Here is a 25,970-nt window from a genome sequence, read left to right on the forward strand (position 1 = left end):
GCTCGCGCCCCGTTTTTCTTTTTACCACACGGCAAAATAGTCGCTTGTGCTTTGCTTTCAGACCCTTGCTTGAAAAATCTCTTTCCCCTCGGTCGTAAGGAGAGAGGGAGAGGGAGGGTGACGTTTCGCTCCGTCAGTTCGTCTGCTCGTTGGTCGTGGCAGACCCTTGTGTGCAGCCTCGGCTTTATTTATTTATTTATTGTCTGTCTGTCCGTCCGTCCGTCCTTCCTTCCTTCCATCCATCCATCCATCCCTCTTCCTATCTATCCATCCTTCCTTCTTTCTATCCTTCCATCCATCCATCCCTACCCACCTATCTATCTATCTATCTATCTATCTATCTATCTATCTATCTATCCATCCTATCTATCTATCTATCTATCTATCTATCTATCTATCTATCTATCTATCTATCTATCTATCTATCTATATCTTTCTATCTTTCTATCTTTCTATCTATCTATCTATCTATCCATCCATCCATCCATCCATCCATCCACCCATCTATGTATCTATCTATCTATCTATCTATCTATCTATCTTTCTATCTATATCTTTCTATCTATCTATCCATCCATCCTTGGGTCTGTTAGATAGATAAATAGATAGATAGATAGATAGATAGATAGATAGATAGATAGATAGATAGATAGATAGATAGATAGATAGATAGATAGATAGATAGATAATCTATCTATCTATCTATCTATCTATCTTTCTTTCTACTGTATCTATATCTATCTTTCTATCTTTTTATGTACCCATCCATCCTTCTATCTATCTTTCTATCTATTTATCTATCCATCCCTCCATCCAATTTCTATGCCGCCCTTCTCCTGGGACTCAGGGCGGCTCACAGCATGTAGAAATCTAACATTACATATTAAAATCCCCCTAATTTAAAAGCTAGTTACACATTCATACATCATACAGCACACATTCATTCACTGGGTGGGGCAAGGTGTTTAGATTTCAATGGCCTGGCGGCAGAGGAGGGTCTTTAAATGTTTGCAGCCAGTCGCCTCCGGTCAGGGTTACCAAAGGGGAAGAGGGGGAAAGGAAGGCGGTGTGTGTGTAGTAGCCTTCCCGCGCTCCCTCGCTCTCGCGCGCGGGCGGGCAGGCAGCCTTGGTACCGCAGTCTCGGTAGGAGACCGCGCTGCTGTCTCGCAATGATTGCGGTGCCTCCTCGGCCCGCGCCTTCCCTGCCCGGCTGCATTCATTGGTCTCCTCCCCGCAGGCTGAGCCCATCGCGGGCTCCGGATCTTCTCCGGCGAGGCGACGCCGCCGACGCCGTTGCTCCGGCTACTGGAGCCCGGTGAGTGTCCTCCGACTCCCCGCCTCCGCCGCTTATGCAACACATCATCGAAAACCACCCGGACATGGCAACGGCCCTGCTGGCTGGGGAGAAACTGAAGGAGTTGATCCTGCCCGGGCAGCAGGACGACAAGGCGGGCTCGTTGGCCACGTTCCTCGTGCAGCTAAAGCTCGAGCTGCCCTTCGACCGTGTGGTCACCATCGGCACCGTCCTCATCCCGATTGTCCTGGTCACGCTGGTCTTCACCAAGAACTTTGCCGGTAAGGGCAGCCTGGGGAAGGAGCTGGTTTCAAAGCGGGGTGGGGAGGAGAAATCCAACAGGCGTTGGGATCTAAGGACGGGAATCATCTTCACCTGTTGAAATTCTGCCTGGCAGACAGCTATTTAAAGCAGAAGGAGACCCAGAAAGAGCCTGGTGCACATACATAACCCTTCCCATCCAGTGCCAGTGGTGAGCTGGCACTGCAGCAAGAGCACTGCAAATAAAACAAGGTCCGGTTGGCTTTTCAGTAACAAGGGGTCAAGCCTTGTAGAGCAGCAGTCCGCAACCTTTCTGGTTCTATGGACTGGCAGGGGGAAAGGGAGGGTTTTGCATGCGTGGACTAGATCCTGTGCATGAGCAAATGGAACTTTGCACGCTGCTTCCAAAGTCTGGTTCCCAATAGGCCATGAACAGGTACAGGGTTGAGGACCTCTGCTGCATAACAAATAATACAGGTAGTCCTCGACTTACAACCACTACTGAGTTCAAACCTGTTGCTAAGGCAGACAGTTTTAAGTGAGTTTTTGCCCCATATTTTTAAAAATATTTTAATTTTAATTTTCTTACTTTTCACCCTTAACTCTCCCCCTCCCTTCCCTCAATTCTTTCTTATTCATAATCCCAGCCAGGTCAGAGTTCTAGACAATTTCTTCTTTATGTCTTCATCGGCCTTTCCACCCATGCAAAATAAAGTTTCCATTTTTTTCTTACCCTTTCATCTTTTTCATCCCATGAACAGTTCAGTGAGAAAATATGAGTTATTTCCATTTGTACTTGTTCAAATATATAATCATTCCATCGTTTTAGAGTCCATTTACTTCTATCCTTCCATCCATATACTATAGTCTTCGGAGAGGGACGGCATACAAATCTAATAAATTATTATTATTATTATTATTATTATTGTTGTTGTTGTTGTTGTTGTTGTTGCATGAGCAGCTTTTATCATAGTCCTTAATACTTCTTGTTCTTCTGTCTTCATTCCTTGAGTTTCTTTAATACCTCCTTCTATTATGTCCCATCCTACCCGCAATTCATTTTTAACTATTCCCCATATTACGACCTTTCTCGCTGCGTTTGTTAAATGAATGGCTGCAGTTGTTAGTAATCCGGTTGTTAAACGAATCTGGCTTTCCCATTGGTTTTGCTTGTCAGGTCACAAAAGGTAGTCACATGACCCTGGGATACTGCAACCCCGTGATAACCCTGTGATAAAGATGAAAGAATTATCAGGCATCTGAATTTTGATCAGATGACATGGGAATGCTGCATTGGTCATAAGTGTGTGGTAAATGACCATAAGTCACTTTTTTCATTTGCCTTTGAAACTTTGAAGGGTCATTATTGAGTGGTTGTAAGTCGAGCACCAACTGTATATCCAAGGGATTGAAGAGTGTTGGGGGGAAAAGAAGGCTCAAGTCCAAAGAAAGGGGTGCCTTCAGACAGGCAAATCCTGGCCCTATAGAAGAAAAGCTGTTGTGTGTTGATGGGGCCAGTTCCTTCCTTAATGCTCTTTCCCCCTTGTATGTCAGTCAGAGGGAAGAAAAGGTGGCAAAAGACAGAAGGGACACAGGTGAATGATGTTCTATTTTCTGGATGCCCTGTAAATCAGTGAGTGAGGAAAGATAGGTTCATACAACATTATATTTATCTGTTTATTTGTTTGTTTGTTTGATTGGTTGGTTGGTTGGTTTGATTTCTATCCTGCCCTTCTCCGCACATTCTGCAGATTCTATAGACCCACGATGGTGATCCTATGACACATGTGAAGGAGGTGGCATTATTTATTTATTCATTTTTTTATGCCGCCCCTCTCATTAGACTCAGGGCGGCTTACAACATGTTAGCAATAGCACTTTTTAACAGAGCCAGCCTATTGCCCCCACAATCCCGGTCCTCATTTTACCCACCTCTGAAGGATGGAAGGCTGAGTCAACCTTGAGCTGGTGATGAGATTTGAACTGCTGATCTGCAGATCTAGCAGTCAGCTTTAGTGGCCTGCAGTGCTGCACTCTACCCACTGCGCCACCTCTCTGTGGGCACGCACACTGTTGCCAGCTGCTCTTCTGATTTCTGGCGTGTACATGCATACCAGCCAAGTGGTCTTTGCAGGCACCAGAACACCAGAAAATGGCCTGAAAATGGCCTGAAAAACAGGCATGTGCATGCTGTCCAGCTCGTCTTCAGGTTTCTGGTGTTCTGACACGCACGAAGACAAGCTGGCCAATGCGCATGCGCGTGCTGGAAACCCAAAGAACAGCCGGCTGGCTCATGCATGCACAGTAGCCAGCTGGTCTTCAGGTTTCTGGTGCTGAAAAGGTTCTTCATCACTGCTATAGACCCATCCCAAGTTGTATATGAGAAGATCCTCCCTTGATTGAATTGCATCAGTCTTGAATTCAATACGGTCACAAACTTCGGCCTCCCAGCCTGTTGTGGCTCCCTGCGTTCCGCGCAACCGGTCATGGATCCAGAGGACCAGGAGATGATTTGGTCAAGGCCAGTTCATCTGGTGCACCGGGCACCTGAGTCCAATAGTGAGGAGGGCTCAGTACCAGAGAATTAAAGGGCAGCTTGTTTGTTTGTTTGTTTATTTATTATTAGTAAATACAGGGTGTGTTCCAAAAGTAATGCAATTATTTTTTTTAAGTTATTTATTGAACAGATTTGCACCAACATTTAAAATTCTTCAAAGTACTGTCCTTGGGCCTCTACAATTTTTTTCCAGCGACTCTGCCATGACCAGTATGCGCACTGGAAGGCCTCTTCGGGGGCCTCTCACAAGGTCTTTGTCACAGCTGATTGGATCTCTTCTATGGATGAAAAACACACCTGGCCACAACACACTACGAGTCCGGGAGTTCCTGGCCAAACACTAGGTGCCAACCCTTCTCCTCCCCCCATAGTCCTGACGTCGCCCCAGCAGACTTCTTTTTGTTCCCAGCTCTGAAAGGAACCCATTTTGTGTCCATAGAAGAGATTCAATCAGCCTTGACGAAGACCTTGCAAGAGCTCCCTGAAGACGCCTTCTAGGGCGTGTACCGGTCATGGCCGAGTCGCTGAAAGAAATGTGTAGAGGCCCAAGGACAGTACTTTGCAGAATTTTAAGTGTTGGTGCAAATCTGTTCAATAAATTACTTTAAATATATATAATTGCATTACTTTTGGAATGCACCCTGTAGCATAGTTTGCCAAAAGTGGTGTGTGCATCATTTCTAAGAGGACTCCGCACTGGGACACAACACAGCCCCTCAGGAACAGTAAGGGTGCCCTACTTACAAACTTGTTTTATCAAGATGAATGGCTACTTTGGTATATTAAATGCTTTGGACATGCAAAAGCCACATGTGAACATTATACACTGCTCAAAAAAAAATAAAGGAAACACTCAACGCATCCTAGATCTGAATGAATGAAACATTCTCATTGAATACTTTGTTCTGTACAAAGTTGAATTGTGCTGATAGATGTGAAATGTATTGTCAATCAGTGTTGCTTCCTAAGTGGACAGTTTGATTTCACAGAAGTTTGATTTACTTGGAGTTATATTGTGTTGTTTAAGTGTTCCCTTTATTTATTTATTTTTGAGCAGTATATTTGGATTGATGGTAAGGACTAGTCCTCGGAGAGGGGCAGCATAAAAATTTAATAAATAATAATAATAATAAATAATAATGGTTAGGGTAAAGTTGCAACTGAAAAGGCAAGTCAAGAAAATTGGGGTTAGAGCGGCCTCAGAAGCACCTGAAAATCAACATGGTGGCCATTAAAAAAGTCAAGATGGTCCTTGTAAAAAAAGGGGTGGAATTTGATTACATGGTGGCTACCATCTTAACTTTTTTGATGCTCCATGCTGGAGGTAGAGGATAGAAGGGCAAAGCAGAGGATGTGTTTAGGAAAAAGTTATGGGCCTCCACCTCTCCTTGGTAAGGTGTCTGCATAGAACTGTCTCTCTTGTCAATTCCTATCCTATTCTTATTGCTGTCTTCCAAGCCACTTCTAGTTACTGACTTTTCTTCAAGATAATAGGGGAACGGAACATATTTTATTCACCTTAAGGCTGCCTTTAGGCAGTGTTGGAATAAGAGGAAGAATAATATTTAAATGACAACCTGTACAGTTAAGAATGGCTTATGTCTGTTGCACTCAGGACTGGAGCTGAGAGGAAGTTAACTTCATAAGGAGAGACGGGCAGAAAGACACAGAGAGAGGGAGGAAGGGAGGGAGGAAGAGAGAGATTGATGAGACTTGTTAAGTCCCATGATAGAATACATGGCCAGAGTTTGGAAATGGCAGAGAAAAATGCTGTCATGAGTGTGTTACACATTATATGTGGTAGTGACATATTAGAGAGAGGAAGAAGAATTCTGCTCCTTAGAACAGCCATATTTTTGTGTACCTCTATTTTTAAATAATCTTTCAAAAATAGTTTTGTCAAAGGATCACATTAGCCATTGTCCATGGGAACAGGGGGCCAAACCCAATAAAAAATGGCTGCACATACACACCCACATTGCATAAAACATAAATTAAACATGATTAAAACTTTGGAATTTGATGACCTCAACCCCCTTTTGTACAACCTCAACCTATAGAGTCCTACAAAACAATACCACCATGGCAGTTTAAGGGGAAAGGCACCCAAGGTTATTTTATTTATTTATTAGATTTTTTAAATCTCACCTTTACTACTGTATAGGTAACTCAAGGAACAAATATCCCTTGTACTCCTTCCTTCTTCTATTTTCCCTACAGCAGCAATCCTGTGGGATGAGTTGGGCTGAAGGATTGGCCCAAGTCATCCAGATGCCTTGCGTGCTACGACTAGTTGAGAATTCACAGGAAGATGGTATCAGTATCTGACCTCTGAAGGAAGCAAATGCATGATTGCCCATGTGTTCTACATGAGCTAAAAGAAATGATGCATTATGTGCTGACAGAGTAGTCATTGAGTCTGTTGTTTATTTCATTTCTTGCTGTATTTGCAACTCATTGGTGTCTTGGATTTGGCCTGTTAGTGTTGTGGTTCAGCCTGAGGCTGCTCAGGGACCAGCTGTGTCTCTGCTGGCTCCATGCCCGGAGGAGGATGACAGCGAAGAGGAGGGGGCTGAGCAGTCAGATGGGGGAGAGGAAAGTCAGGAATGGGACGAAGGAGAACAGCATGAGAGCCGGGGGGGGGGCTCTCCCCAGCCAGTAGCTTGGAGTCATTAGGTGATGAAGCACAAGCCATCATTGACTTGCGACAGAGACGTTCAGATCAAAGAAAGGAGCAATTAAAGAAGTATTATCAGCACTGAATTAGGAACAGCTGGGCTTGGGTGTGGTCCTCCTTAGCAGGGTTTAAAGGCAGGCAAGCCCTTGAAGCCATATGGAGTGTTATCAGTTGGAGTTACGGTGACCTGATTAGTTCTCGAGGTCTCTGTTCCTGGCTTGTGGCCCAGCAGTTTGGAAGACCCGTGGGAGGTGTAGGTCTGCTATCTACAGCCTCGTCTTGGCAGCAAGAATCCTGTATTGCTGCATGGACTTTTGCCTTCGTGGATATATTTAAAGATACAGCGTTTTCCTGTTTGTAAGGACATTTTCTGTTACCTGTGTTTTTCTTGAATTTTATAAATTGCCTTTGCCTTTTACCGGTGTGTCTGGCTTCTCTTTTTGGGTTGGTCTTGGCTTCCGGAGTGACCCAGACAGAACAGTTACAATGTCAGTCTAATGCTCTTCATTCATCTTCTTTTATGTGCAAAGAACACCCATAAGGGTAAGAAGGGAATTTTATTTTTACTATATATGTATGAGCCGTTTTGGCAAGGTAGACAGCTAAAATGAGTTTTCTGTTGTGTATTTGGAGTGATGGAAACTCTACACAGGCTGCCACAAACTTAAGATCTGATTTAGCACAGTGATTTAGTTACTGTTTTCATGGAGGCTGCAGTATTTATAATTGCCCTGATGTTGAACATTTGTAAGGCTTGCTAGGAAGTGTCTTCTCGCATGGCCATAGGTATCTTTCCCCAACCTGGCTCCTTTCCAGAAGTGTGAGAACTGCAGTGCTCAGCAATCCCCAGCAAGAAAGGTCTTTGACTGGGAGTACTGATCATTCTCACACTGGGAATTCTGGAAGATGTCTGGTTTGGGAAGACTGCGTAAAGGCATTGATGGGTATTTTCAGTTTTGACTTGGCAAGAGATAAATAATTTCCCAGGTATCCTGATCCTTTTCATTTTTTTTTTTTTAAAGTTTCTTTATTGTTTTCAAAAATATTTCTCACATGTTTCATTTAGGTTTTACAGATCTTATTCCATCTCTATTACCTTTTGTATATATCTTCCATTTCTCTATATCATTTATTTAATAGTATACATTCAATTATATATATCATTGGTATAATACATCTTTAAAATAAAAAGGAAAGAGGGAAAATGTTTGCTCTTCGTTTCTATTGACATTCATAAGGTATTTGCTATTTTTTTCTATATACTGTACAGTATACTGTTACTTTGTATTGTAATATTTTTAGTTTTTCTTTTGCATCCATTTATACCATTTATACCATGATTGTTTTGATTCTTTGATTTTAGTTCCCTTAATTGAATTTGTAATTTCATCCATCTCTACACATTTATATATTTTGTCAATAATTTGTTTTTCTGATGGGATCTTTTCATTTTTCCACATTTGGGCTAGCGATATTCTAGCTGCGGTATTTATATGGATCCCAAGGAAGAGAGTTTGTTTAGAATATTGTTTTTTCCAAATTCCTAGGAGCATACCTTCTGGTGTATATTCTATTTTTTCTTTGGTGATTTCTGTGAGCCATCTATGAATTATTTTCCAAATTTTTCATTTGTAATACAGTAGTAGATCTACAGCAGTAGAAGGTACTGTTTTTATACCTTGAGCAGAAGATAAGGACTTTTATATTATCTATTGCTCCAGGCATCTGGCATAGTTTCTTTTCAAAGAGGGATAGACAAGTTTACTTGTAGTACCCTAAAGAAAAATACATATACTGTAAAGGTTATAATATAAATGAGAAGTTGAATGCTGGTATGACTCTTGCTTTTTGTTTGAAGTCACTACTGTACAGCAATCTCTACCTTAGCTGTATCTTCCATATACAATTTCCCTTGGAGATTGACGTAAATCCAGCAGAAGGATAATGTGTGAAGTCTGTTAAATAAATGAAAAGTATCTAATTCTGTCCTGACTTTCTCATGTTGAATTGGTTATATAAAAATCTTACATGACCCTGAAATGCTACGTGTTATGAATTTTAAAAAATAAAGTTTTATAAGAATGTTCTAAGTAGATGTTACATAAATTATTAATGTGTTAATTAATTATTAGTGCGTTCAGTTTTGGTCGCCACGATGCAAAAAGGATGTTGAGACTCTAGAAAGCCTACAGAAAAGAGCAACAAAGATGATCAGGGTAGTGGAGGCTAAAACATATGAAGAACAGGTGCAGGAACTGGGTATGTCTGGTTTAATGAAAAAAGACCAGGGGAGGCAGTGTTCCAATATCTCGGGTTGCCACAAAGAAGAGGGAGTCAACCTATTCTCCAAAGCACCTGAGGATAGAACAAGAAGCAATAGGTGAAAACTAAACAAGAAGATAAGTAATTTAGAACTAAGGAGAAATTTCCTGACAAAACAATTAATCAGTGGAACAGTTTGCTTCCATAAGTTGTGAATGCTCCAACATTGGAAGTTTTTAAGAAGATGTTAGATAACCATTTGTCTGAAGTGGTGTAGTAGGGTATCCTACCTAAGTAGGGGATTGGAGTAGAAGACCTTCAAGGTCTCTTCCAGCTCTGTTGTTGTTTATTTTATTTATTTATTTTTTGATTTATTTTTTGATTTATTTTTTGATTTATTTTTTGATTTATGATTTGATTTGATTTGATTTGATTTGATTTGTATGCCACTCCTCTCCGGAGACTTGGGGCGGCTAACAGCAATAACAAGACAGTGTACAATAATTATCCAATACTAAAAACAATTAAAAACCCATTAATATAAAAACTAAAGAAAATAAATCATATGAGCTTTTGAAATCTACTTAACCATGGAGTTGTTTAGATTTCTAGTGAAAGCCTTTTAGTTTAGTGACCTTACCTTATTGGGATATTTTTACTGGGCTGTGTAATAGTCAGAAGCAAGTTGTAGGGCTACTTTCTGTTGGTGTGGATAGAACATGGAATCACAGGTCTGGAAGGGACCTTAGAAGCCTTCTAGTCCAACCCTGTGCTCAATTCAGGAGATTTTATACAATCCCAGTCAAATGGTTGTACAGAAAACTCTTGAAAACTTCCAATGATGGAGCACTCACCACTCTGGGAGGCAATCTACTCCATTCATTAATTATCCTCTCTGTCAGAAAAATTCTCCTTATTTCTAGATTCAATCTCTCTTTAACAATTTTCCACCCCCTATTTCTTGTCCTGTCCCTGATGCTTGGAATAATAAATTAATCCCCTTTTCTCTGTGACATATCCTCGAGTATTGGAAGAGAGTTATCATGCTCCCCTCCCTGCTGGTCTAATTGCTGTTACTATTATTTCAAAAAACAAACATTCATTTCCATGTTATGTTCTTGAATTTTTTTTTTTATTTGGGTGAATTTCTAAGGGGGTTCTATAGGTTAATGTAATCAGTTCACATCTGATCTAACAAAATTTGGATAGAAAAAGAACATTATCTATGGAAATTAGGGGGGGGCACAGTAACTAAAACAGCGCTTAGTCAGAAGACTGTTAAGAGATCTACAACTCGGCAGTTCAAAACCCAAGAATAAAAACCAATATCCCAAAAGAATGATTTCCCAACGATCTGTCCCATCTCCTGCTCACCTAGCAATCAATCAATCAATCAATCAATCAATCAATCAGGATAGAGCTGGAAGGGACCTTGGAGGTCTTCTAGTCCAACTCCTGGTCAGGCAGAAGACCCTATACCTATGGTGGCGAACCTGACATGCGTGGCAGACGTGGCACGCACAGCCCTCTGTGTGGCATGTACGCTGTCATCCCAACACAGACAAAATGCTGCCAGACATGTACTAAAAGAAGAGGTGGACAGAACAGGGTTTTATCAGTGGATGCAGTTTTGTTTTGGGCCTCCCACTTAAGCTGATAGATAGCCAGAGGCCTGTTTGTGAATGGTCCTTCTACAGTATTTCAAAAAAAACCAATCCTCAGCCTTTTGCTTTTTCCACCCCCAATTCCTTCTGGCAGTTGTCATTTGCTTGTCTTCTTTCAAAAATTACACAGATACAGAGGTAAATAACCTGTGAGTTGATGAGACCTAATTGCAAAGAATGTGTGTGAGAGAGAATGTGTGTGAGAGAGAAAGAGAGAGAGACTGTGTGAGTGTGAGTGTGTGCGTGAGTGTGTGTGTGAGAGAGAGAGACTCAGCTTGCTTCCCTTCTCCCAAGTTTGCAGTTGCTCTAAAAAATTCAGTTTGTCCTCCAATTTCCTAAGTAAATCCTTCTAAGAAGAGATCGCTGGCTTTGCGGAATGGGGTGGGGGGTTAGAAAGAGAGGGAGGGAAATAGAGAGAGAGAAACAGAGAGATAGAGGGAGGGAAAGATAGAGGGGGAAAGTAAGAGGGAGGTAAAGAGAGAAATATTACAAAAGTTTTTCTTGTTTATTATTGCTAAGCATAATATTTCAAAAGCAGAAAAAGAAATGAAGTGCCATTATCATGTTTTTCTTAGAACAATTAGCTTAGCTCTGCCTTGTTTATCATTATTTTATGTAGTAAAACCTCATTAAATTGCCGTGTTGGCTCTTTGTGATAAACAAGTGGGTTTTGGGTTGCAGTTTGGGCACCCAGTCTGTAAAAGGTTTGCCATCATTGCCCTATAACACATCAGACAGTTTGAAAGCATGCAAATGTAAGTAGATAAATAGGTACCACTTATGAAGCTTCCCCTGGGCAACAGTGGTGTCCCCAACTAATCCTTTCAACCTGCACGTGCCTTGGTTTTCGACACAATTATAGTGATATAGAAATTATAAAAGCATTTTACTTTTATGTTAGCAGCTAAAGTGTAGTTATCCCATATTTATTGCTAAAGAACAACTGTTGTAATCACACTACGCGATCTGCATTACTGTGAGCTATAGATACATTTTTATATAAACCTCTTGACAGGGGATGTGATTAAATTTTGTACGATGTCCAAATTTAGATCATAGGCTAAACAATCACAGTTTTTACCAAAGTTTTATTGTAGGGCTAGACATTTGCATGATATTTGAACTTAGATTGGATGGATAGGTGTCATTAATTTACTGAAGTTGTGAGTCTGAAGTAACTGCACAATGAAACTGTTCATTTATAGCATTCCAGTGGTCCTTCTCTCTCTCCTTCACCTTCTTTCTTTCTTTCTTCCTTCCTTCCTTTTTTCTTTCTTTTTCTTTCTTTTTCTTTCTTTCTTCTTCTTCTTCTTCTTCTTCTTCTTCTTCTTCTTCTTCTCTTTCTTTCTTTTTTCTCTCTCTGTCTCTTCTATTTCTTTCTCATTTTAATCACTTGCATGCAGGCAACTGAAGTGAAATCTAGGCTGCAAGCTGTTTAAAAAGGTGTCAGCCAGCCTGCCACACAAAGGTCATTGAAATAGAGGCCCAGATGGTGATTGACTGACTGTCTACAAAATACTATAATTTGAACTCAGTGGCTCAGATGTGGCTTATTCATTTGTTTCTATAGTGCCAAATCAGTGAAGAATCATGACAGGACAGAAATATACTGCTTCTGTTGCCCTGAGGGTCACGCTAGGCTTAACAACAGATGTTGAAAGCTACATTCAAAACATGCCAGGGCAGGGTCCAGTTTTGAAATTGGCGATTCCAGTGTTGTTATGGATGGAAATGGATGCCTGAACTCTCTTACAGTGACTGAAATCACCAATGTGCCCGATAAATCTGTCCCAACCGCCTACCAAGCAAACCTCTCCAGTTTTTGCTCTGTCTGTTTGAGAGGAACCTTGGGAGCCATGAAGTTTTTGTAAGCCCATTCTTTGCAAAGATAGCAGAGAAAATATTTGGCTGAAGAAAAAAAATTGAGTTACAAATTCAGAACCGTTTCTCCAGACAGCCATTAAAATAAGTTCAATATTATATGAATTTATTTTAGAATATGCGTCCTAACTGATTAAGTGGGGCTTCTAGCTTTTTAAGATTGCATTATTCAAACAGCTTAAGCAGAAATACTTCTGCTAGAGACATTACTACTCTATTCCCTTCATCAAGCTTAAGAAGACAATCTTGCTTACAAATTGCCTTCTGGATGGACAGGTGCATAGCTACAAAGGTTCTTATTTACACCTTTTCTATAAGAACATGGTGCTTATAGGAGCTTAAATTATCTAGCAATATCATTGGGAACGGATAGCATTATTCTTGATGGGCTTCTGAGGTGGGCATATTTAGGGCTGAAGTCAGTGTCAGATAAACAAGAAGAAAACAATCCCAACTTACATCAATGCTAACTAAACCCTCATGATATTTCAACTTCTGGATAATAAGTATTAATGGGGGAAGAGCAACTAATGAATACAGTGTTTGAGTTGGTGAAAAATATATTCTTTGTTTCTGTCTAACAGTAAAGTCCACAGAAACCCATTGGACAGGTTAATTTCTTACATCCTATTTACAATACTGCCATGAATTTAAAAAAACCCTTTAACTAAGAACAGCTTGTTGAGAAAACCTGGATGTATAGATGCTGCTGCCTTGGCAACATTATGGAAATAGTTTAACATTGTTTTCATGTAATTGGTTTTGTTTTTTTCATTTCAAGGATCAAGTTGTTTGTGTTTTTGAGATCAGCCAAAGTTGTCATCAGAGTTGGGTGGCAGGATAAAAAAGGATAAAAAAACCCATGATAAAAATAATAAATAATGCTAAGATTTATTAGACAACAAACAGGCCACCAGCAGGTTGATTGATTGATTCAATCAATCATTGAATCTATAACCTATCTTCTTTCATAAGCACTCAAAAGAATTTACAACAATTGAATCAGAACCTGTAAAGCCTTCTAATAAAACTAGTAAAATATTCAAATTAAAGACAAAATCCTTGAAATCAGTGAATAGTTTAAAGATTGGTAGAAAAATTAGGGTTTTATTCCATTATTCTTTAAATACTGGAATGATTGAATGAAAATTCCCAATATCTCATGGAGCTGACATTTAATTTCTCAATTAGCTAATTGTAATATTCTGTTTTATTGGTGAATTATTTTGCAGAAGGGCTATAGGCAGAATTGTGTAAGAGCTGATAGACTGGTTGGTTTTTTGGGGGAGGGGTTGTGTCAGATATAATGTGCCCTTTTTTGTTCATAGGTTTTTTAAAAAAACAAGGAAAAGGCACAAAACAGAAGCACAATCCAGAACAATTTAAGCATCCTAAAGCCCTCCAACTTTTGATTAGAGTGCATCTTACAAGTCGCCTTTATCTTTCATTAGACTTAATAGTTATTTCAGTCACTTGTGGACAAACTCAATTGGGAATTAGGGAAAATGCTTTTCTGGCACATCTGGAACTTGAATATGTTGGCAACATGCTTTAGAGAAATATTTTTTTTTTTTACTTTGAAGCAGAGAAAACCCAACTAAGTCAGCCTTTCAAGAATTAGGACGTATTAAAGTATCAACAAAAAGTTTAGAGTTCTGAAACAACTTTGATAACTTTTTTTAAAAAATACTCTCCAAATCAAGGGGACTGGTGTAGAATCATGGGGTAGAAAAGGCATACAGAGACCACAACTGCCTATTGTCAGGAGTTGTTAAAGTTCTCAGTTGAAATCTCAAGCGAGCACTTTGCCATACTTTTATCATTTTTCCTTGGAAAAAAAGAAAATAGTTGCATGAGACTGTTACAACCTCACACTTTAGCTTCTTACTTCCATTTCTATCCAATTTTGAATGTACTTGTTGGGCTCATTACGGTAAATTATTCATCATGCTTTAAAGCAAGGTCTCATTTCCTAGCAGCTGCATCATCCAAGTGAAAGGATTGTTATTTCTGCTACTGGTAAGTAATTTTGGAATTACAGCAATCAAAGAAACAGAAGGATAGATATTAAAACAAAACCACTTACATAATGTTAAGTTGTAGTCTTGTGTTTGACATCCAGAAAAGATTGCATTAGCATGCCACTTTTTTAATATAGACCATTTTCCCCAAATGTGTTCTAGTTTTGTCTTTTTTTACAAGCGGGACAAACTAAATATACAGTACTGTACTTACAGGATCAATCTGCATGTTTTGCCTTATATTTTCCTATTGCATATTCAGATAGTCCTCGAAATACAACCGTTCATTTAATGACTGTTCAAAGTTACAACAGCACTGAAGAAAGTGACTTATGACCATTTTTCACAGTTATGACCCTTGCAGCATCCCCCTGATCATGTGATCAAAAATCAGACACTTCACAACTAGTTCATATTGAACTAGTTGATGTTTCTCAAGGTGATGCAATCGCCTTTTGCAACCTTCTGACAAGCAAAGTCAATAAGCCAGATTCACTTACCAGCCAAGTTATTAACTTAACAACTGCAATGATTCTCTTAACAACTGTGGCAATAAAAGTCATAAAATGGAACAAAACTGATTTAACAAATGCCTCATTTAACAACAGAAATGTTGGGCACCATTGTGGTTGTAAGTCAAGGACTACCTATATTTAAAATAGCCTAACTGCATCAAAGAAAGCTCACAAATGCTGTGTTTTTGTATCTCTTAGTTTCCTAATTCAGCCCTCTTTCAATTCTCATGAACAAAATAGTGCGGCAACCAGTAGTGATATGTCTGATCAGTCAACTTTATTGGTTTTCTTTTATAAGTAGTCCTTGATTAACAATTGCCTTGTTCGGTGACTGTTCAAAACATAGATAGGTAGGTAGGTAGGTAGGTAGGTAGGTAGATAGATAGATAGATAGATAGATAGATAGATAGATAGATAGATAGATGATAGGTAGATAGATAGATAGATAGATAGATGATAGGTAGGTAGATAGATAGATAGATAGATAGATAGATAGATAGATAGATAGATAGATAGATGATAGGTAGGTAGGTAGGTAGGTAGGTAGATAGATAGATAGATAGATAGATAGATAGATAGATAGATAGATAGATGGTAGGTAGGTAGGTAGGTAGGTAGATAGATAGATAGATAGATAGATAGATAGATAGATAGATAGATAGATAGATGATAGGTAGGTAGGTAGATAGATAGATAGATAGATAGATAGATAGATAGATAGATAGATAGATGATAGGTAGGTAGGTAGGTAGGTAGATAGATAGATAGATAGATAGATAGATAGATAGATAGATAGATAGATAGATAGATGGTAGGTAGGTAGGTAGGCAGGCAGGCAGGCAGACAGACAGATAGATAGGCAGGCCAATGAGGGGTAGGCAAAGTTGGCTCTTCTATAAGTTGTGGACTTCAACTCCCAGAATTTCTTAGTCAATCGTGCTAGCTCAGGAATTCTGGGAGTTGAAGTCCCTATGTCATACAAGAGCCAACTTTGCCTATCCTTGGGCCAACTGGTTGATTTATTTTTGCAGATTCATTGTTTATCAGCCATCTGTACTATACTGCTATTGGTTCCTTTTCAACATTCATTTAAGTGAGCTGTAGTAGTAACCTATCCCTATTTGTAAAATATCTTCAAATACCATGCAATGTTCCTTCTCAGTCTTGGTTGAGATGATTTGCTGTTTGAACAAGGGGAAGGTTGTTGTTAATGGTGCAGAATCAATTTAGTCTGAAATGATGAAAGAAGTGAAAGGATAGTGACATGATCAGAGTGAGCTGATGCCACACCAAATGAAAGCGATAGCTTTGATGTGCTAAAATTAGATTGTGGGTCTATGCAACTGCTGGCTTGCTTGTTTGTTCCAAAAAAAGGATAGAAACCATAGCCAACCTACTTGGCCCAGAAAGAAAAATTCAGGAAGATTATATTTATGGTTCTTAAATCCTGTGTTTATTTTTCATAAGGAATAAATCAGAAAAGGTCAAAACATTCTCATTCAAATTTAAAGCACTGATTTTAAAAAACCTCAAGTTCATATTGTTTCCAGTTTAGTACTCCCGATTTTGAGGTTTGAAACGTCTGTTTTGAATTATTGAACTTGAAAAATTCCAAGAGTGATCAAAAGAGATTATTTCATTCTAAAACAACTGTCTCTCATTCAAAACAAGACATTTTGAATTCAATCCATGGTAGTTTGCTCTCAAAACATTTTCCACAACATAATTTAAATTTTCTGTAATCATGTCTCTTTGGGCAATAACAGCATTGACAGAACTATGGCAAAACTACTTCAGTTTAGTGCACATTCTTAACACAAATACAAATGCAAAGAAACACACATATGTTTTTCCATACCTGAAAGATAGGTCTTTCAGCTTCTTTTACTTGAAGTTTAAGCTCTGAAACTGAACGACAAATATTAACTAATATTTTAAAAATCTTTAAAGCAGTTTATTCTGGAAGAACATAACTATAGGAAGTTTTCCTGGTTAAATCCAAAATTCTGCTGCCTTACCTAGCTTTTGAACATACCTAAGTACTGGTAGTACTTAACTTACAACCACAGTTGGGAACAGAATTTCCATCTCTAAGCGATTCAGTCATTGAGTGAGCCATGCTCAATGTTATGACTTTTTGCCCATGGTCATTAAGTGAATCTGACTTTTGCCATTGATTTTACCTAATGGAAGCCCTCTGGGAAAGTCCAGATAGTGAGCCTGTGCTGTTGCAACCATTTTAAGTATATACCAGATGCCAAACACTTGAATTTTGATCATGTGAATATGAGGATGCTTGAAAGTAAGATTAAATGCTGATTGATAAAAGACAAATATTTAAGAAGCATAATGTGGTCAGATAATCTTCATGGTTGGAATAAAATAATAGGATATCATTTTTAAAGGAACAAAAACCAACACAAAGAAAGAATTGTCTTATGTTTAAAAAGCTACATGTGTAAAAAAATTAAATATGAATTTGGTGCTCCTGGGTTAAAATAAAAATTTAAAAAATTAAATACCAGCAGCACTGTTGGTGTTGTCTAATATAGATTGCCCTGCAAAACAAAAGGTGAGGGAAAGTTGAAGATAGTCAAATATACAGTATACAGTGGTACCTCATGATACGAACTTAATTGGTTCCAGGAGGAGGTTCGTAAGGTGAAAAGTTCGTAAGACGAAACAATGTTTCCCATAGGAATCAATGTAAAAGCAAATAATGCATGCAAATCCTTCAGGAAAATCCCAAACTTTAGAAGGGAGGCGAACAGAGGGCAGGGAGGAGCAGCTAAAGGGGGTGGGTGGAAGAAGCAAGGCTAGGTTAAAGGGTGAGTGGGTAGGAAGAAAGGCAAGGGGGGGCGCCCCTCCCTTTTCTTTCTTCAAAAGACACCCTTTCAGTGCCTGTGCAAGCACGCTGTTCTCCTACATTTTTAAATGCAAACTCTTTCCTCCTCCAAGCCGCCCCTCCCTTTTCTTTCTTCAAAAGACACCCTTTCAGTGCCTGTGCAAGCACGCTGTTCTCCTACTTTTTTAAATGCAAACTCTTTCCCCCTCCAAGCCGCCCCTCCCTTTTCTTTCTTCAAAAGACACCCTTTAAGTGCCTGTGCAAGCACGCTGTTCTCCTACATTTTTAAATACAAAATCTTTCCTCCTCCAAGCCGCCCCTCCCTTTTCTTTCTTCAAAAGACACCCTTTCAGTGCCTGTGCAAGCACGCTGTTCTCCTACTTTTTTAAATGCAAACTCTTTCCCCCTCCAAGCTGCCCCTCCCTTTTCTTTCTTCAAAAAAAGGGGGGGAAGAAGCCCCTTCATCCCAGCAGTAGCGGCTTGGGTTCGTAAGGTGAAAATAGGTCGGAAGAAGAAGCAAAAAAAATCTTAAAACACCGGGTTCGTATCTCAAAAAGTTCGTTAGAAGAGGTGTTCATAAGATGAGGTACCACTGTACTTCAAAAAAGCAGGTTACAGTAACTTACAATTATTTCTCACACCAATCATAAATATAATTGAATGAAGCTAATAAAAAGAGGAATACAAATTTAGTGAAAGTTTCTTAAAAAACAAGATAGAGGATTATTTTGATGGACTGATAGACAGCTATGAAAAATGTATATGTTAGGGAAGATAAATCAAATGTGCAATATTCCTGACATGATGATAGTATGTGAGAAGAAAGTTTTGGAATTTTATTTGATCACAAATGAAATCTAAATTCAACAATATGCCATAACTACAAAAAAAAACCCCTATAAATTGTGTCCTTTTAGGAATATTTGAAGAAATATATTCATTACACAGAAAAAAAACAGAGAAGCCACTAGTGCTGTTGCAAGTAATAGGGTTAGAAATAATTCTAAAAGCCATGTTCCTCATACATTCTCATCTTGATCTTATTTCCAATCTGATTAAGTTGGGAAGAGATAATGCAGGGGTGTGTGTGTCAGGATTCTGCCCTGTCTCTTAATCACAGAATAGGTCTCTGTGTGAGATCAAACACTAATCTCACTGTATAAAAGCAGTTAGAAACATAGAAACATAGAAGTCTGACAGCAGAAAAAGACCTCATGGTCCATCTAGTCTGCCCTTATACTATTTTCTTTATTTTATCTTAGGATGGATATATGTTTATCCCAGGCATGTTTAAATTCAGTTACTGTGGATTTATCTACAACGTCTGCTGGAAGTTTGTTCCAAGGATCTACTACTCTTTCAGTAAAATAATATTTTCTCATGTTGCTTTTGATCTTTCCCCCAACTAACTTCAGATTGTGTCCCCTTGTTCTTGTGTTCACTTTCCTTTTAAAAACACTTCCCTCCTGGACCTTATTTAACCCTTTAACATATTTAAATGTTTCGATCATGTCCCCCCTTTTCCTTCTGTCCTCCAGACTATACAGATTGAGTTCATTAAGTCTTTCCTGATACGTTTTATGCTTAAGACCTTCCACCATTATTGTAGCCCGTCTTTGGACCCGTTCAATTTGATCAACATCTTTGTAGGTGAGGTCTCCAGAACTTAACACAGTATTCCAAATGTGGTCTCACCAGCACTCTATATAGCGGGATCAGAGTTAAACTGAGGAATCTGCTCAGCAGTAGAAGAGGTGATGAAATCTTTTCATGCTCAAGCAGAGGCTGGGCAGCTATTTCTCAGTAGTGCTTTAATTTGAGTTTATGTATTGAACATAAAGGATTGCACAGCAGGCACTAAATTCTATGATACTGGAGCCTCTGGTATAAAGTGTTTTTATAAATACACAAGTTTCATAGCATTAACTTTGTAGTGGATTCCTCTTCCCAAGGAAGACCTGAGTGAGACTTTCTTTGGCCTGAAGGACCTTATTCCTTCTCCTTCCCTTGATGTCAAAAGGGATTATGGCCAACGATGTTATGAAGCCACCAGAGTGGATAGGACCAATGTTTTGAAACTCAAAGGTTTGTTTTTGTTGTTCTTGTGAAGTTGAAATTTGTGAGGTAGAGTGTTTCTTAAACCCCCTAAAGAAGAAAAGGAAAAAAGCAGCCAAATTTGGCGAGATTTGGATTTCACAGCTACTACAGGCGTCTTAGGGTCTTGCTAGTCTTGGAGAATTTATTTCAAAAGCCTTCAAATCTCCCAAGCTTTAAAAAAAATGTCTGAAATATTCAGCCTTATACAATCTGGAGGTCTCTCTGAGCTGCAAAAGTGGTATTGGATATGGAGGGGAGGTTCCAAGGAGGCAGTAGGTTTGACTGCTTGTTGTGTCTTAATTCTGTTGGATTTTGCAGGGCCTACTTTTTATGATGTGAGAATTATCTGTCTTTGTGCTCTACAGATCTCAATCTTCCCCTCCCCTTGGCTACAGCCAAAGAAGAATGACTAATTCCCACCTGTCCGGGGTTATCCCAGATATTATAATAAACACATTTCCAAAACGTTATTCGATCTGCTTCTCTTTTAGGTTATTGAATTCTGAATAGAAATTACCAGTTTTTCTGATGTAAAATGAATTAATGTGTGAACCCAGAAGTTCGGCAAAAGTTCGGAGTCGGCGTTCGGGTTCAGGAGGACGCTGAGAAGCCCCGCCGCCCAGCTGTTAGCTTTTTAAAAGAGCCACGGAGCTGTTGGGCTGGTCGAGAGGCTGGAAAGGAGGTGGGGAATCCAAATAGGGAATTCCATGGGCAGAGCTTTGACGTCACAAAGACGTCCTTCCTGGCCGGCCGAGTTTGTGACGTCAAAGCTCCAGCCATGGACAGCCGCGACAGCTCCGCGGCTCTTTTAAAAAGCTAACAGCCGGGCGGTGGGGCTTCTCAGCATCCTCCTGAACCCGAACGCTGACCCCAAACTTTTGCCGAATTTCCAGGTTCGGCGTTCGGGAGAACGCCGAGGAGCCCCCTGGCTGTTTCAAAAGGCGACAGCCGGGCAGCGGGGCTTCTCAGTGGCCACCCGAACCTGAACTTTTGCCGAACTTCCGGGTTCAGCGTTCGGGCGACGGGTTCGTAAGGTGGAAAATGTTCGGAAGAAGAGGCAAAAAATTTCCTAACCCCAGGTTCGTATCTCGGATTGTTCGTATGGCGAGGGGTTCGTATCACAAGGTACCATTGTATATAGGTAGGCATATTGCAGCCAATAAAGTACATAGAATTTCTAATGGAATCATGAAACTCAAGTGCACCTGAAAGGAAGCAAATCTTTTATTTATTAATAAGTACTACTTGTGTGAATGGAAAGATGGAATAGTTTTCAGAATGTGTGGATTTCATTAATCAGTGAGGAGGCAAGAGAATGGAGAAAGCAGACTGAGAGAACTGCCCAAATCCTCCCCATAACAATGCATGGAATTAGGAAATTCGCATGCCAGATTCCAAAACTGTTCAGAAGATCTGTGGATTCTTTTATCTTTAGTTTCCTTTAATTAACAGCAATAGTAATCCCAGTTAAGGCTAAGAATATTACAAAAACACTGTTGTGCTTTTATTGGATTCTTTATGGCAACCTGCAGACTGTATAGCTTCCATTACCCCATCTGAAGCTTAGGCAAAATTAACACCTACAATCTTGGTGGCTAGGGTAACTTGAAAGGAGAAAAACAAGTGATTTAAATTAAAAATGTCAAATGGGCCTGATTCCTCCCTATTACAAAATTCACTGTCTTCAGTGGCAGGATTTTTTCACAGGCATAGACCCCAGTCAGGAAAAAAAATATCTCCACCTCCTGCCCCCCCCCCCCCCCCAATAGTAAGAGCATCTCATTCCATCTCAGGGCTCTAATGTACTATGGGATAGGTATGTTGAAAGAAGAAATGTGTGGGTAGTTTAGTTTAGTTTCTACAACAAAAATAAATGCCATCTTCAGTGTACACTATAACTATAAAAACAAAACACAAACACACATCCTTCACATTCTGTACAATTGAAATGAAAACCTGATATTGCATTAACATTGCTCTATGCAGCAGAATTCAATAAGTTACTGCTTTGGGATAGAAGCTGTTTTTCAGCCTATTTGTCCTTGTTTTATTATCCTGTACCATCTGCCAGATGGTAATAGTTTTTAAAAAAGGGTGCCCAGGATGAAATGGATCTTTAGGAATGTTTGAACTTTCTTAAGGCAGTGGGAGCTATAAAGCTCTTCCAAGGAGGGGATAGGACAATCAATGATCCTCTGGGCAATGACATTAACCCTCTGGAATGCTGTCCTATCTGCCATTATCGGAGACCGCCTCCTGCTGCACGAATCCCAGCGGCCGATTAGGCCCCACAGAGTTGCCCTTCTCCGGGTCCTGTCGACCAAACAATGTTGGCTGGCAGGACCCAGGGGAAGAGCCTTCTCTGTGGTGACCCCGGCCCTCTGGAATCAACTCCCTCCAGAGATTCGAACAGCCCCCACCCTCCTCGCCTTCCGTAAAATGCTGAAGACCCACTTTTGTCGCCAGGCGTGGGGATAATTACCACCTTTCCCCCCCTTTTTAGTATGTTTTTGGCCTTACTGTATGATAGATTAGGTTGAAGGTGTATGATTGCATAGTTAGGGATTTTATTATGTTATTAATGCTTTCTTAAATTGATTTAATTTTTACCATTGGATTTGTAATGTATTGTATTACTGTTATGCTGTGAGCCACCCCGAGTCTTTGGAGAGGGGCGGCTTACAAATCTAATAAACATACAAACATACATACATACTATGCAATTGGCAAACCATACACAGGTGCAGTAAGTTAAAATACTCTCTATGGTGTAGCGGTGGAAGGTCAGAAGCAGTTTTTCATTGAGACCTGAGCAGTCTCAGGTAGTATAATCTCTGCTGGGCCCTTTTGACCAGTGCTTAGTGCTTAACCATTGTTAATTATGTTTATGCCTGGGGTGTCGAACTCGCATTGTCATGGTGACATCATGTGACATATTGGGACTTTTTCCTTCTTTGCTAAACCAGGTGGAGAGGAGGCCAACACATGACTTATCTGGCTTGCGAGTCGCAAGTTCGACACCCCTGGTTTATGCCATCAGGGTATGATTATTAAAGTCCTTCACTTTATCTACTTATTTAATAACAACCATGTAAGAGGATCTACTGATATATAAGTCATGAGCTCACTTTTTTTTTCAGTGACGTTTTGTAGCAGACTAATGCAAACATGATTTAAACTGTATTAACCAACTTTTAATTTATTTTTCAGAAAGAAGAGGATCTGGGAATGTTTAAAAAAAATATTTTCAGTGACAAAGGAATAGCTACTTTTCATTAAATAAATAATAATAATTCATCTGCTGGGTTGTATTCTTATTTTTGTGAACTCCATTTGGCTAAGATTGCTGGGATTGTGATTGCAATAACCATGTGATATATTACAATCATCATCTAACAGGAACATTCCTGCATGACTACTAGAGATGGATGATAAACCACAGAGCATTATTGTTGGGAGCAATGGGGGAAAACATGAGTTCTCTTATTTGCACGAAGAACCTTTATGTTCGTGCTCATGTCTTCTACTGCAAAGATCAAATCCATGACCAAGTTCAGTATTATTGCTAGTGTATATGTTTAAGCCCAGTAAATACATGCTTACTCTGGATTTTTGCCATTTAAATTCTATTTCTTTTTTTAAAAAATCAACTTAATCTCTCAGTGAGACTTCATGACTATGCTAGCATAGTTTTATTTTCAGTATGTTGTCATTTCATTCCAAGATTTTGTTCAATCAGGGAATTTCCTTGATTCTCATCCAAGCATTAATCAGGAGAAACCCAGTTTAGCTTCATAAAAAAATAAAATTGGCCAAGGCAGCCTCAGTTCTGCCAGCTGCTGCAACATAAGCCATAAAAACTGTAAAAGTCTTGGAGTAGATCCTGTTTCAGGCAACATGAAATCAATTCAATTTTTCCTTAATGGTAAAAAAAAGCCCTATGCCCAACTTAATTATTTATAAATAAATCATAATTGATTCTTGCTTTTCCTGGTGTGCTTGTAAACTTTATCCCAAAGGTGTAATCATATTAAATATAATATTTTATTTACAATTAAAAAACAGGTATCATTTACACATTAAACATAATCAGAAGGAAGAAAGAAAAGACAACATCCATATGTAAATATTAGTTAAAAGCTACAAAGAGAAAGAGAGTGCAAAAGAGAAAATAAAAGTGTAACAATAATTCACAAGCAACAGTACCCATGCAAGAGAACTTGGTAACCATTTTAAGAATTCTAAGACAACTAGAGTGGGATCAATACAGGGGCATCTCTTTGGGAGTAGGGTATCAAAAATCAAACAAACTATGGTGACTCTGTCGTCAAATTCCCATCCCTGTGTGACTCAACCACCATCTTGACTTCTTTGACTCTTTCTGCAGACACCCCTGACTGTACAAATGCACAGAAGTACGGTGTTTTCCCCAAAATAAGACATTGTCTCATTTTTTTTTTGAACCCGGAAATAAGCGTTTGGCCTTAAGGCCATGCATTCAAAAGCTCGATTGGGCTTATTATCAGGGGATGTCTTATTTTGGGGAAAACAGGGGATAAACAGCACGAACAGAGAGCATGGTTTTACCGAAAGGCGGGGAGGAAAAATATATTGGGTCAGTGAATTAAAAATAAGGAAGGGGACTATTCTGAATAATAGAAATCATCATGCTATATGTTTTTAAATTCACCTATTTGTGGTTTTATTTGCATCAAATGTAATTTAGGTTAGTAAAAATGCATACAGTTTGTTCATGCATGAATAAAAATCCAGATGGTTCACAATTTTCTGCCCACTACTTTGATAAGTTCATGTTCTATTAATAGTTGGGAATTATTAAGATCAGTGTGGTATTTTGTGGTATCTGTGTGCAGAGAGTGAGGACCTTAATCTCAGAAAACAACTGGAGGAGGAGAGAAGTGAGAGTAGGAGCAACCAATAATTAAATGAGATGTTGTTTCAGTTGTGTGTGCTTTGGTTTTCAGATAAATTTAGTACTCAATCCAGGGAACTAGGGGATGGTGCCAAAATTTAGTAAAAATAGTAAGGTTTGAAAATGGATTTAAATCTTATTATTGTACACAGAACCTGTAAAAGTTTTGAATTTCTAACTTTTTAATTTAAATATTGTATAGATACTTATTAGCACAATGTCCTTGCTGCATTCACAAAGCATGGACAGGTTGACGACACCCATAGACTTCATTTGGCTTCATTTGGCTTCATTTTATATCCAAATTGCACCAACAAAATGTGATATATTGCCCAGGTAAATTTTATTGGAGCAGAGGATAATTTATTTTATTTTTGAGCAAGTGTCAGGCATGGAAGTTGATTTTTTTTGGCAGAGGTTTGCCACCACTGTAACTCATTAACATTTGTAATTGAAATTTGCTTTTTAAAATTAAAATGCCCCTTAGAATGCAGGTAAGTGAGTTGTTCCATACCAATAATAATGAATGGTTGAAAGCTGAAGCTCTTTATTTGTTGGTTTTTTTAAAAATAGCCTGCTTTTCACTATTTAACCGAAATTCTAAAGAGATTTGCTGTACAGTTAGAATTTGACACCTAACAGATGTGCCAGATGTTTTTATTTGATTAGGTTTAGTGCTGTTTCAGTCTATCAAGTTTTGCTTTTCTTGTTTAATTTTTATCATGGCAACCTATATCCCCATCAAAAAGGGCAAACTTGCATCATGACAATATGCCATTTTCATAATTGTGGCAAAAGTTTTAAAGTATGTGGACAACTGCTAAGTAAGAATCTACTCTTCATTTTAATCAAGCTTAATAGTAGGGACCATAAAATTAATGAGTCGATTTAGTAATGCCTACCATATCCACATGGAATTTAAGAAATTTACTCTGTGCTATATTAAATCTGACTTTAGCATAG

At 39.1% G+C, this 25,970-nt stretch overlaps 1 protein-coding gene across 1 annotated transcript in view; it reads left to right on the forward strand.

Moving 5' to 3' along the window:
* The first annotated feature begins 1,264 nt into the window (after nucleotides 1-1,264).
* Nucleotides 1,265-25,970, forward strand: part of PANX2 (pannexin 2) — a 35,253-nt gene continuing 10,547 nt past the window's right edge. The window contains exon 1 of the mRNA XM_070754728.1: nucleotides 1,265-1,575. Within this exon, the coding sequence (XP_070610829.1) occupies nucleotides 1,350-1,575 (226 nt within the window). The 5' untranslated portion in view covers nucleotides 1,265-1,349. The remainder of the gene's footprint in view (nucleotides 1,576-25,970) is intronic.

This window comes from Erythrolamprus reginae, chromosome 6 (genome assembly GCF_031021105.1).
Source record: "Erythrolamprus reginae isolate rEryReg1 chromosome 6, rEryReg1.hap1, whole genome shotgun sequence".
NCBI classification, from domain to species: Eukaryota; Metazoa; Chordata; class Lepidosauria; order Squamata; family Dipsadidae; genus Erythrolamprus; species Erythrolamprus reginae.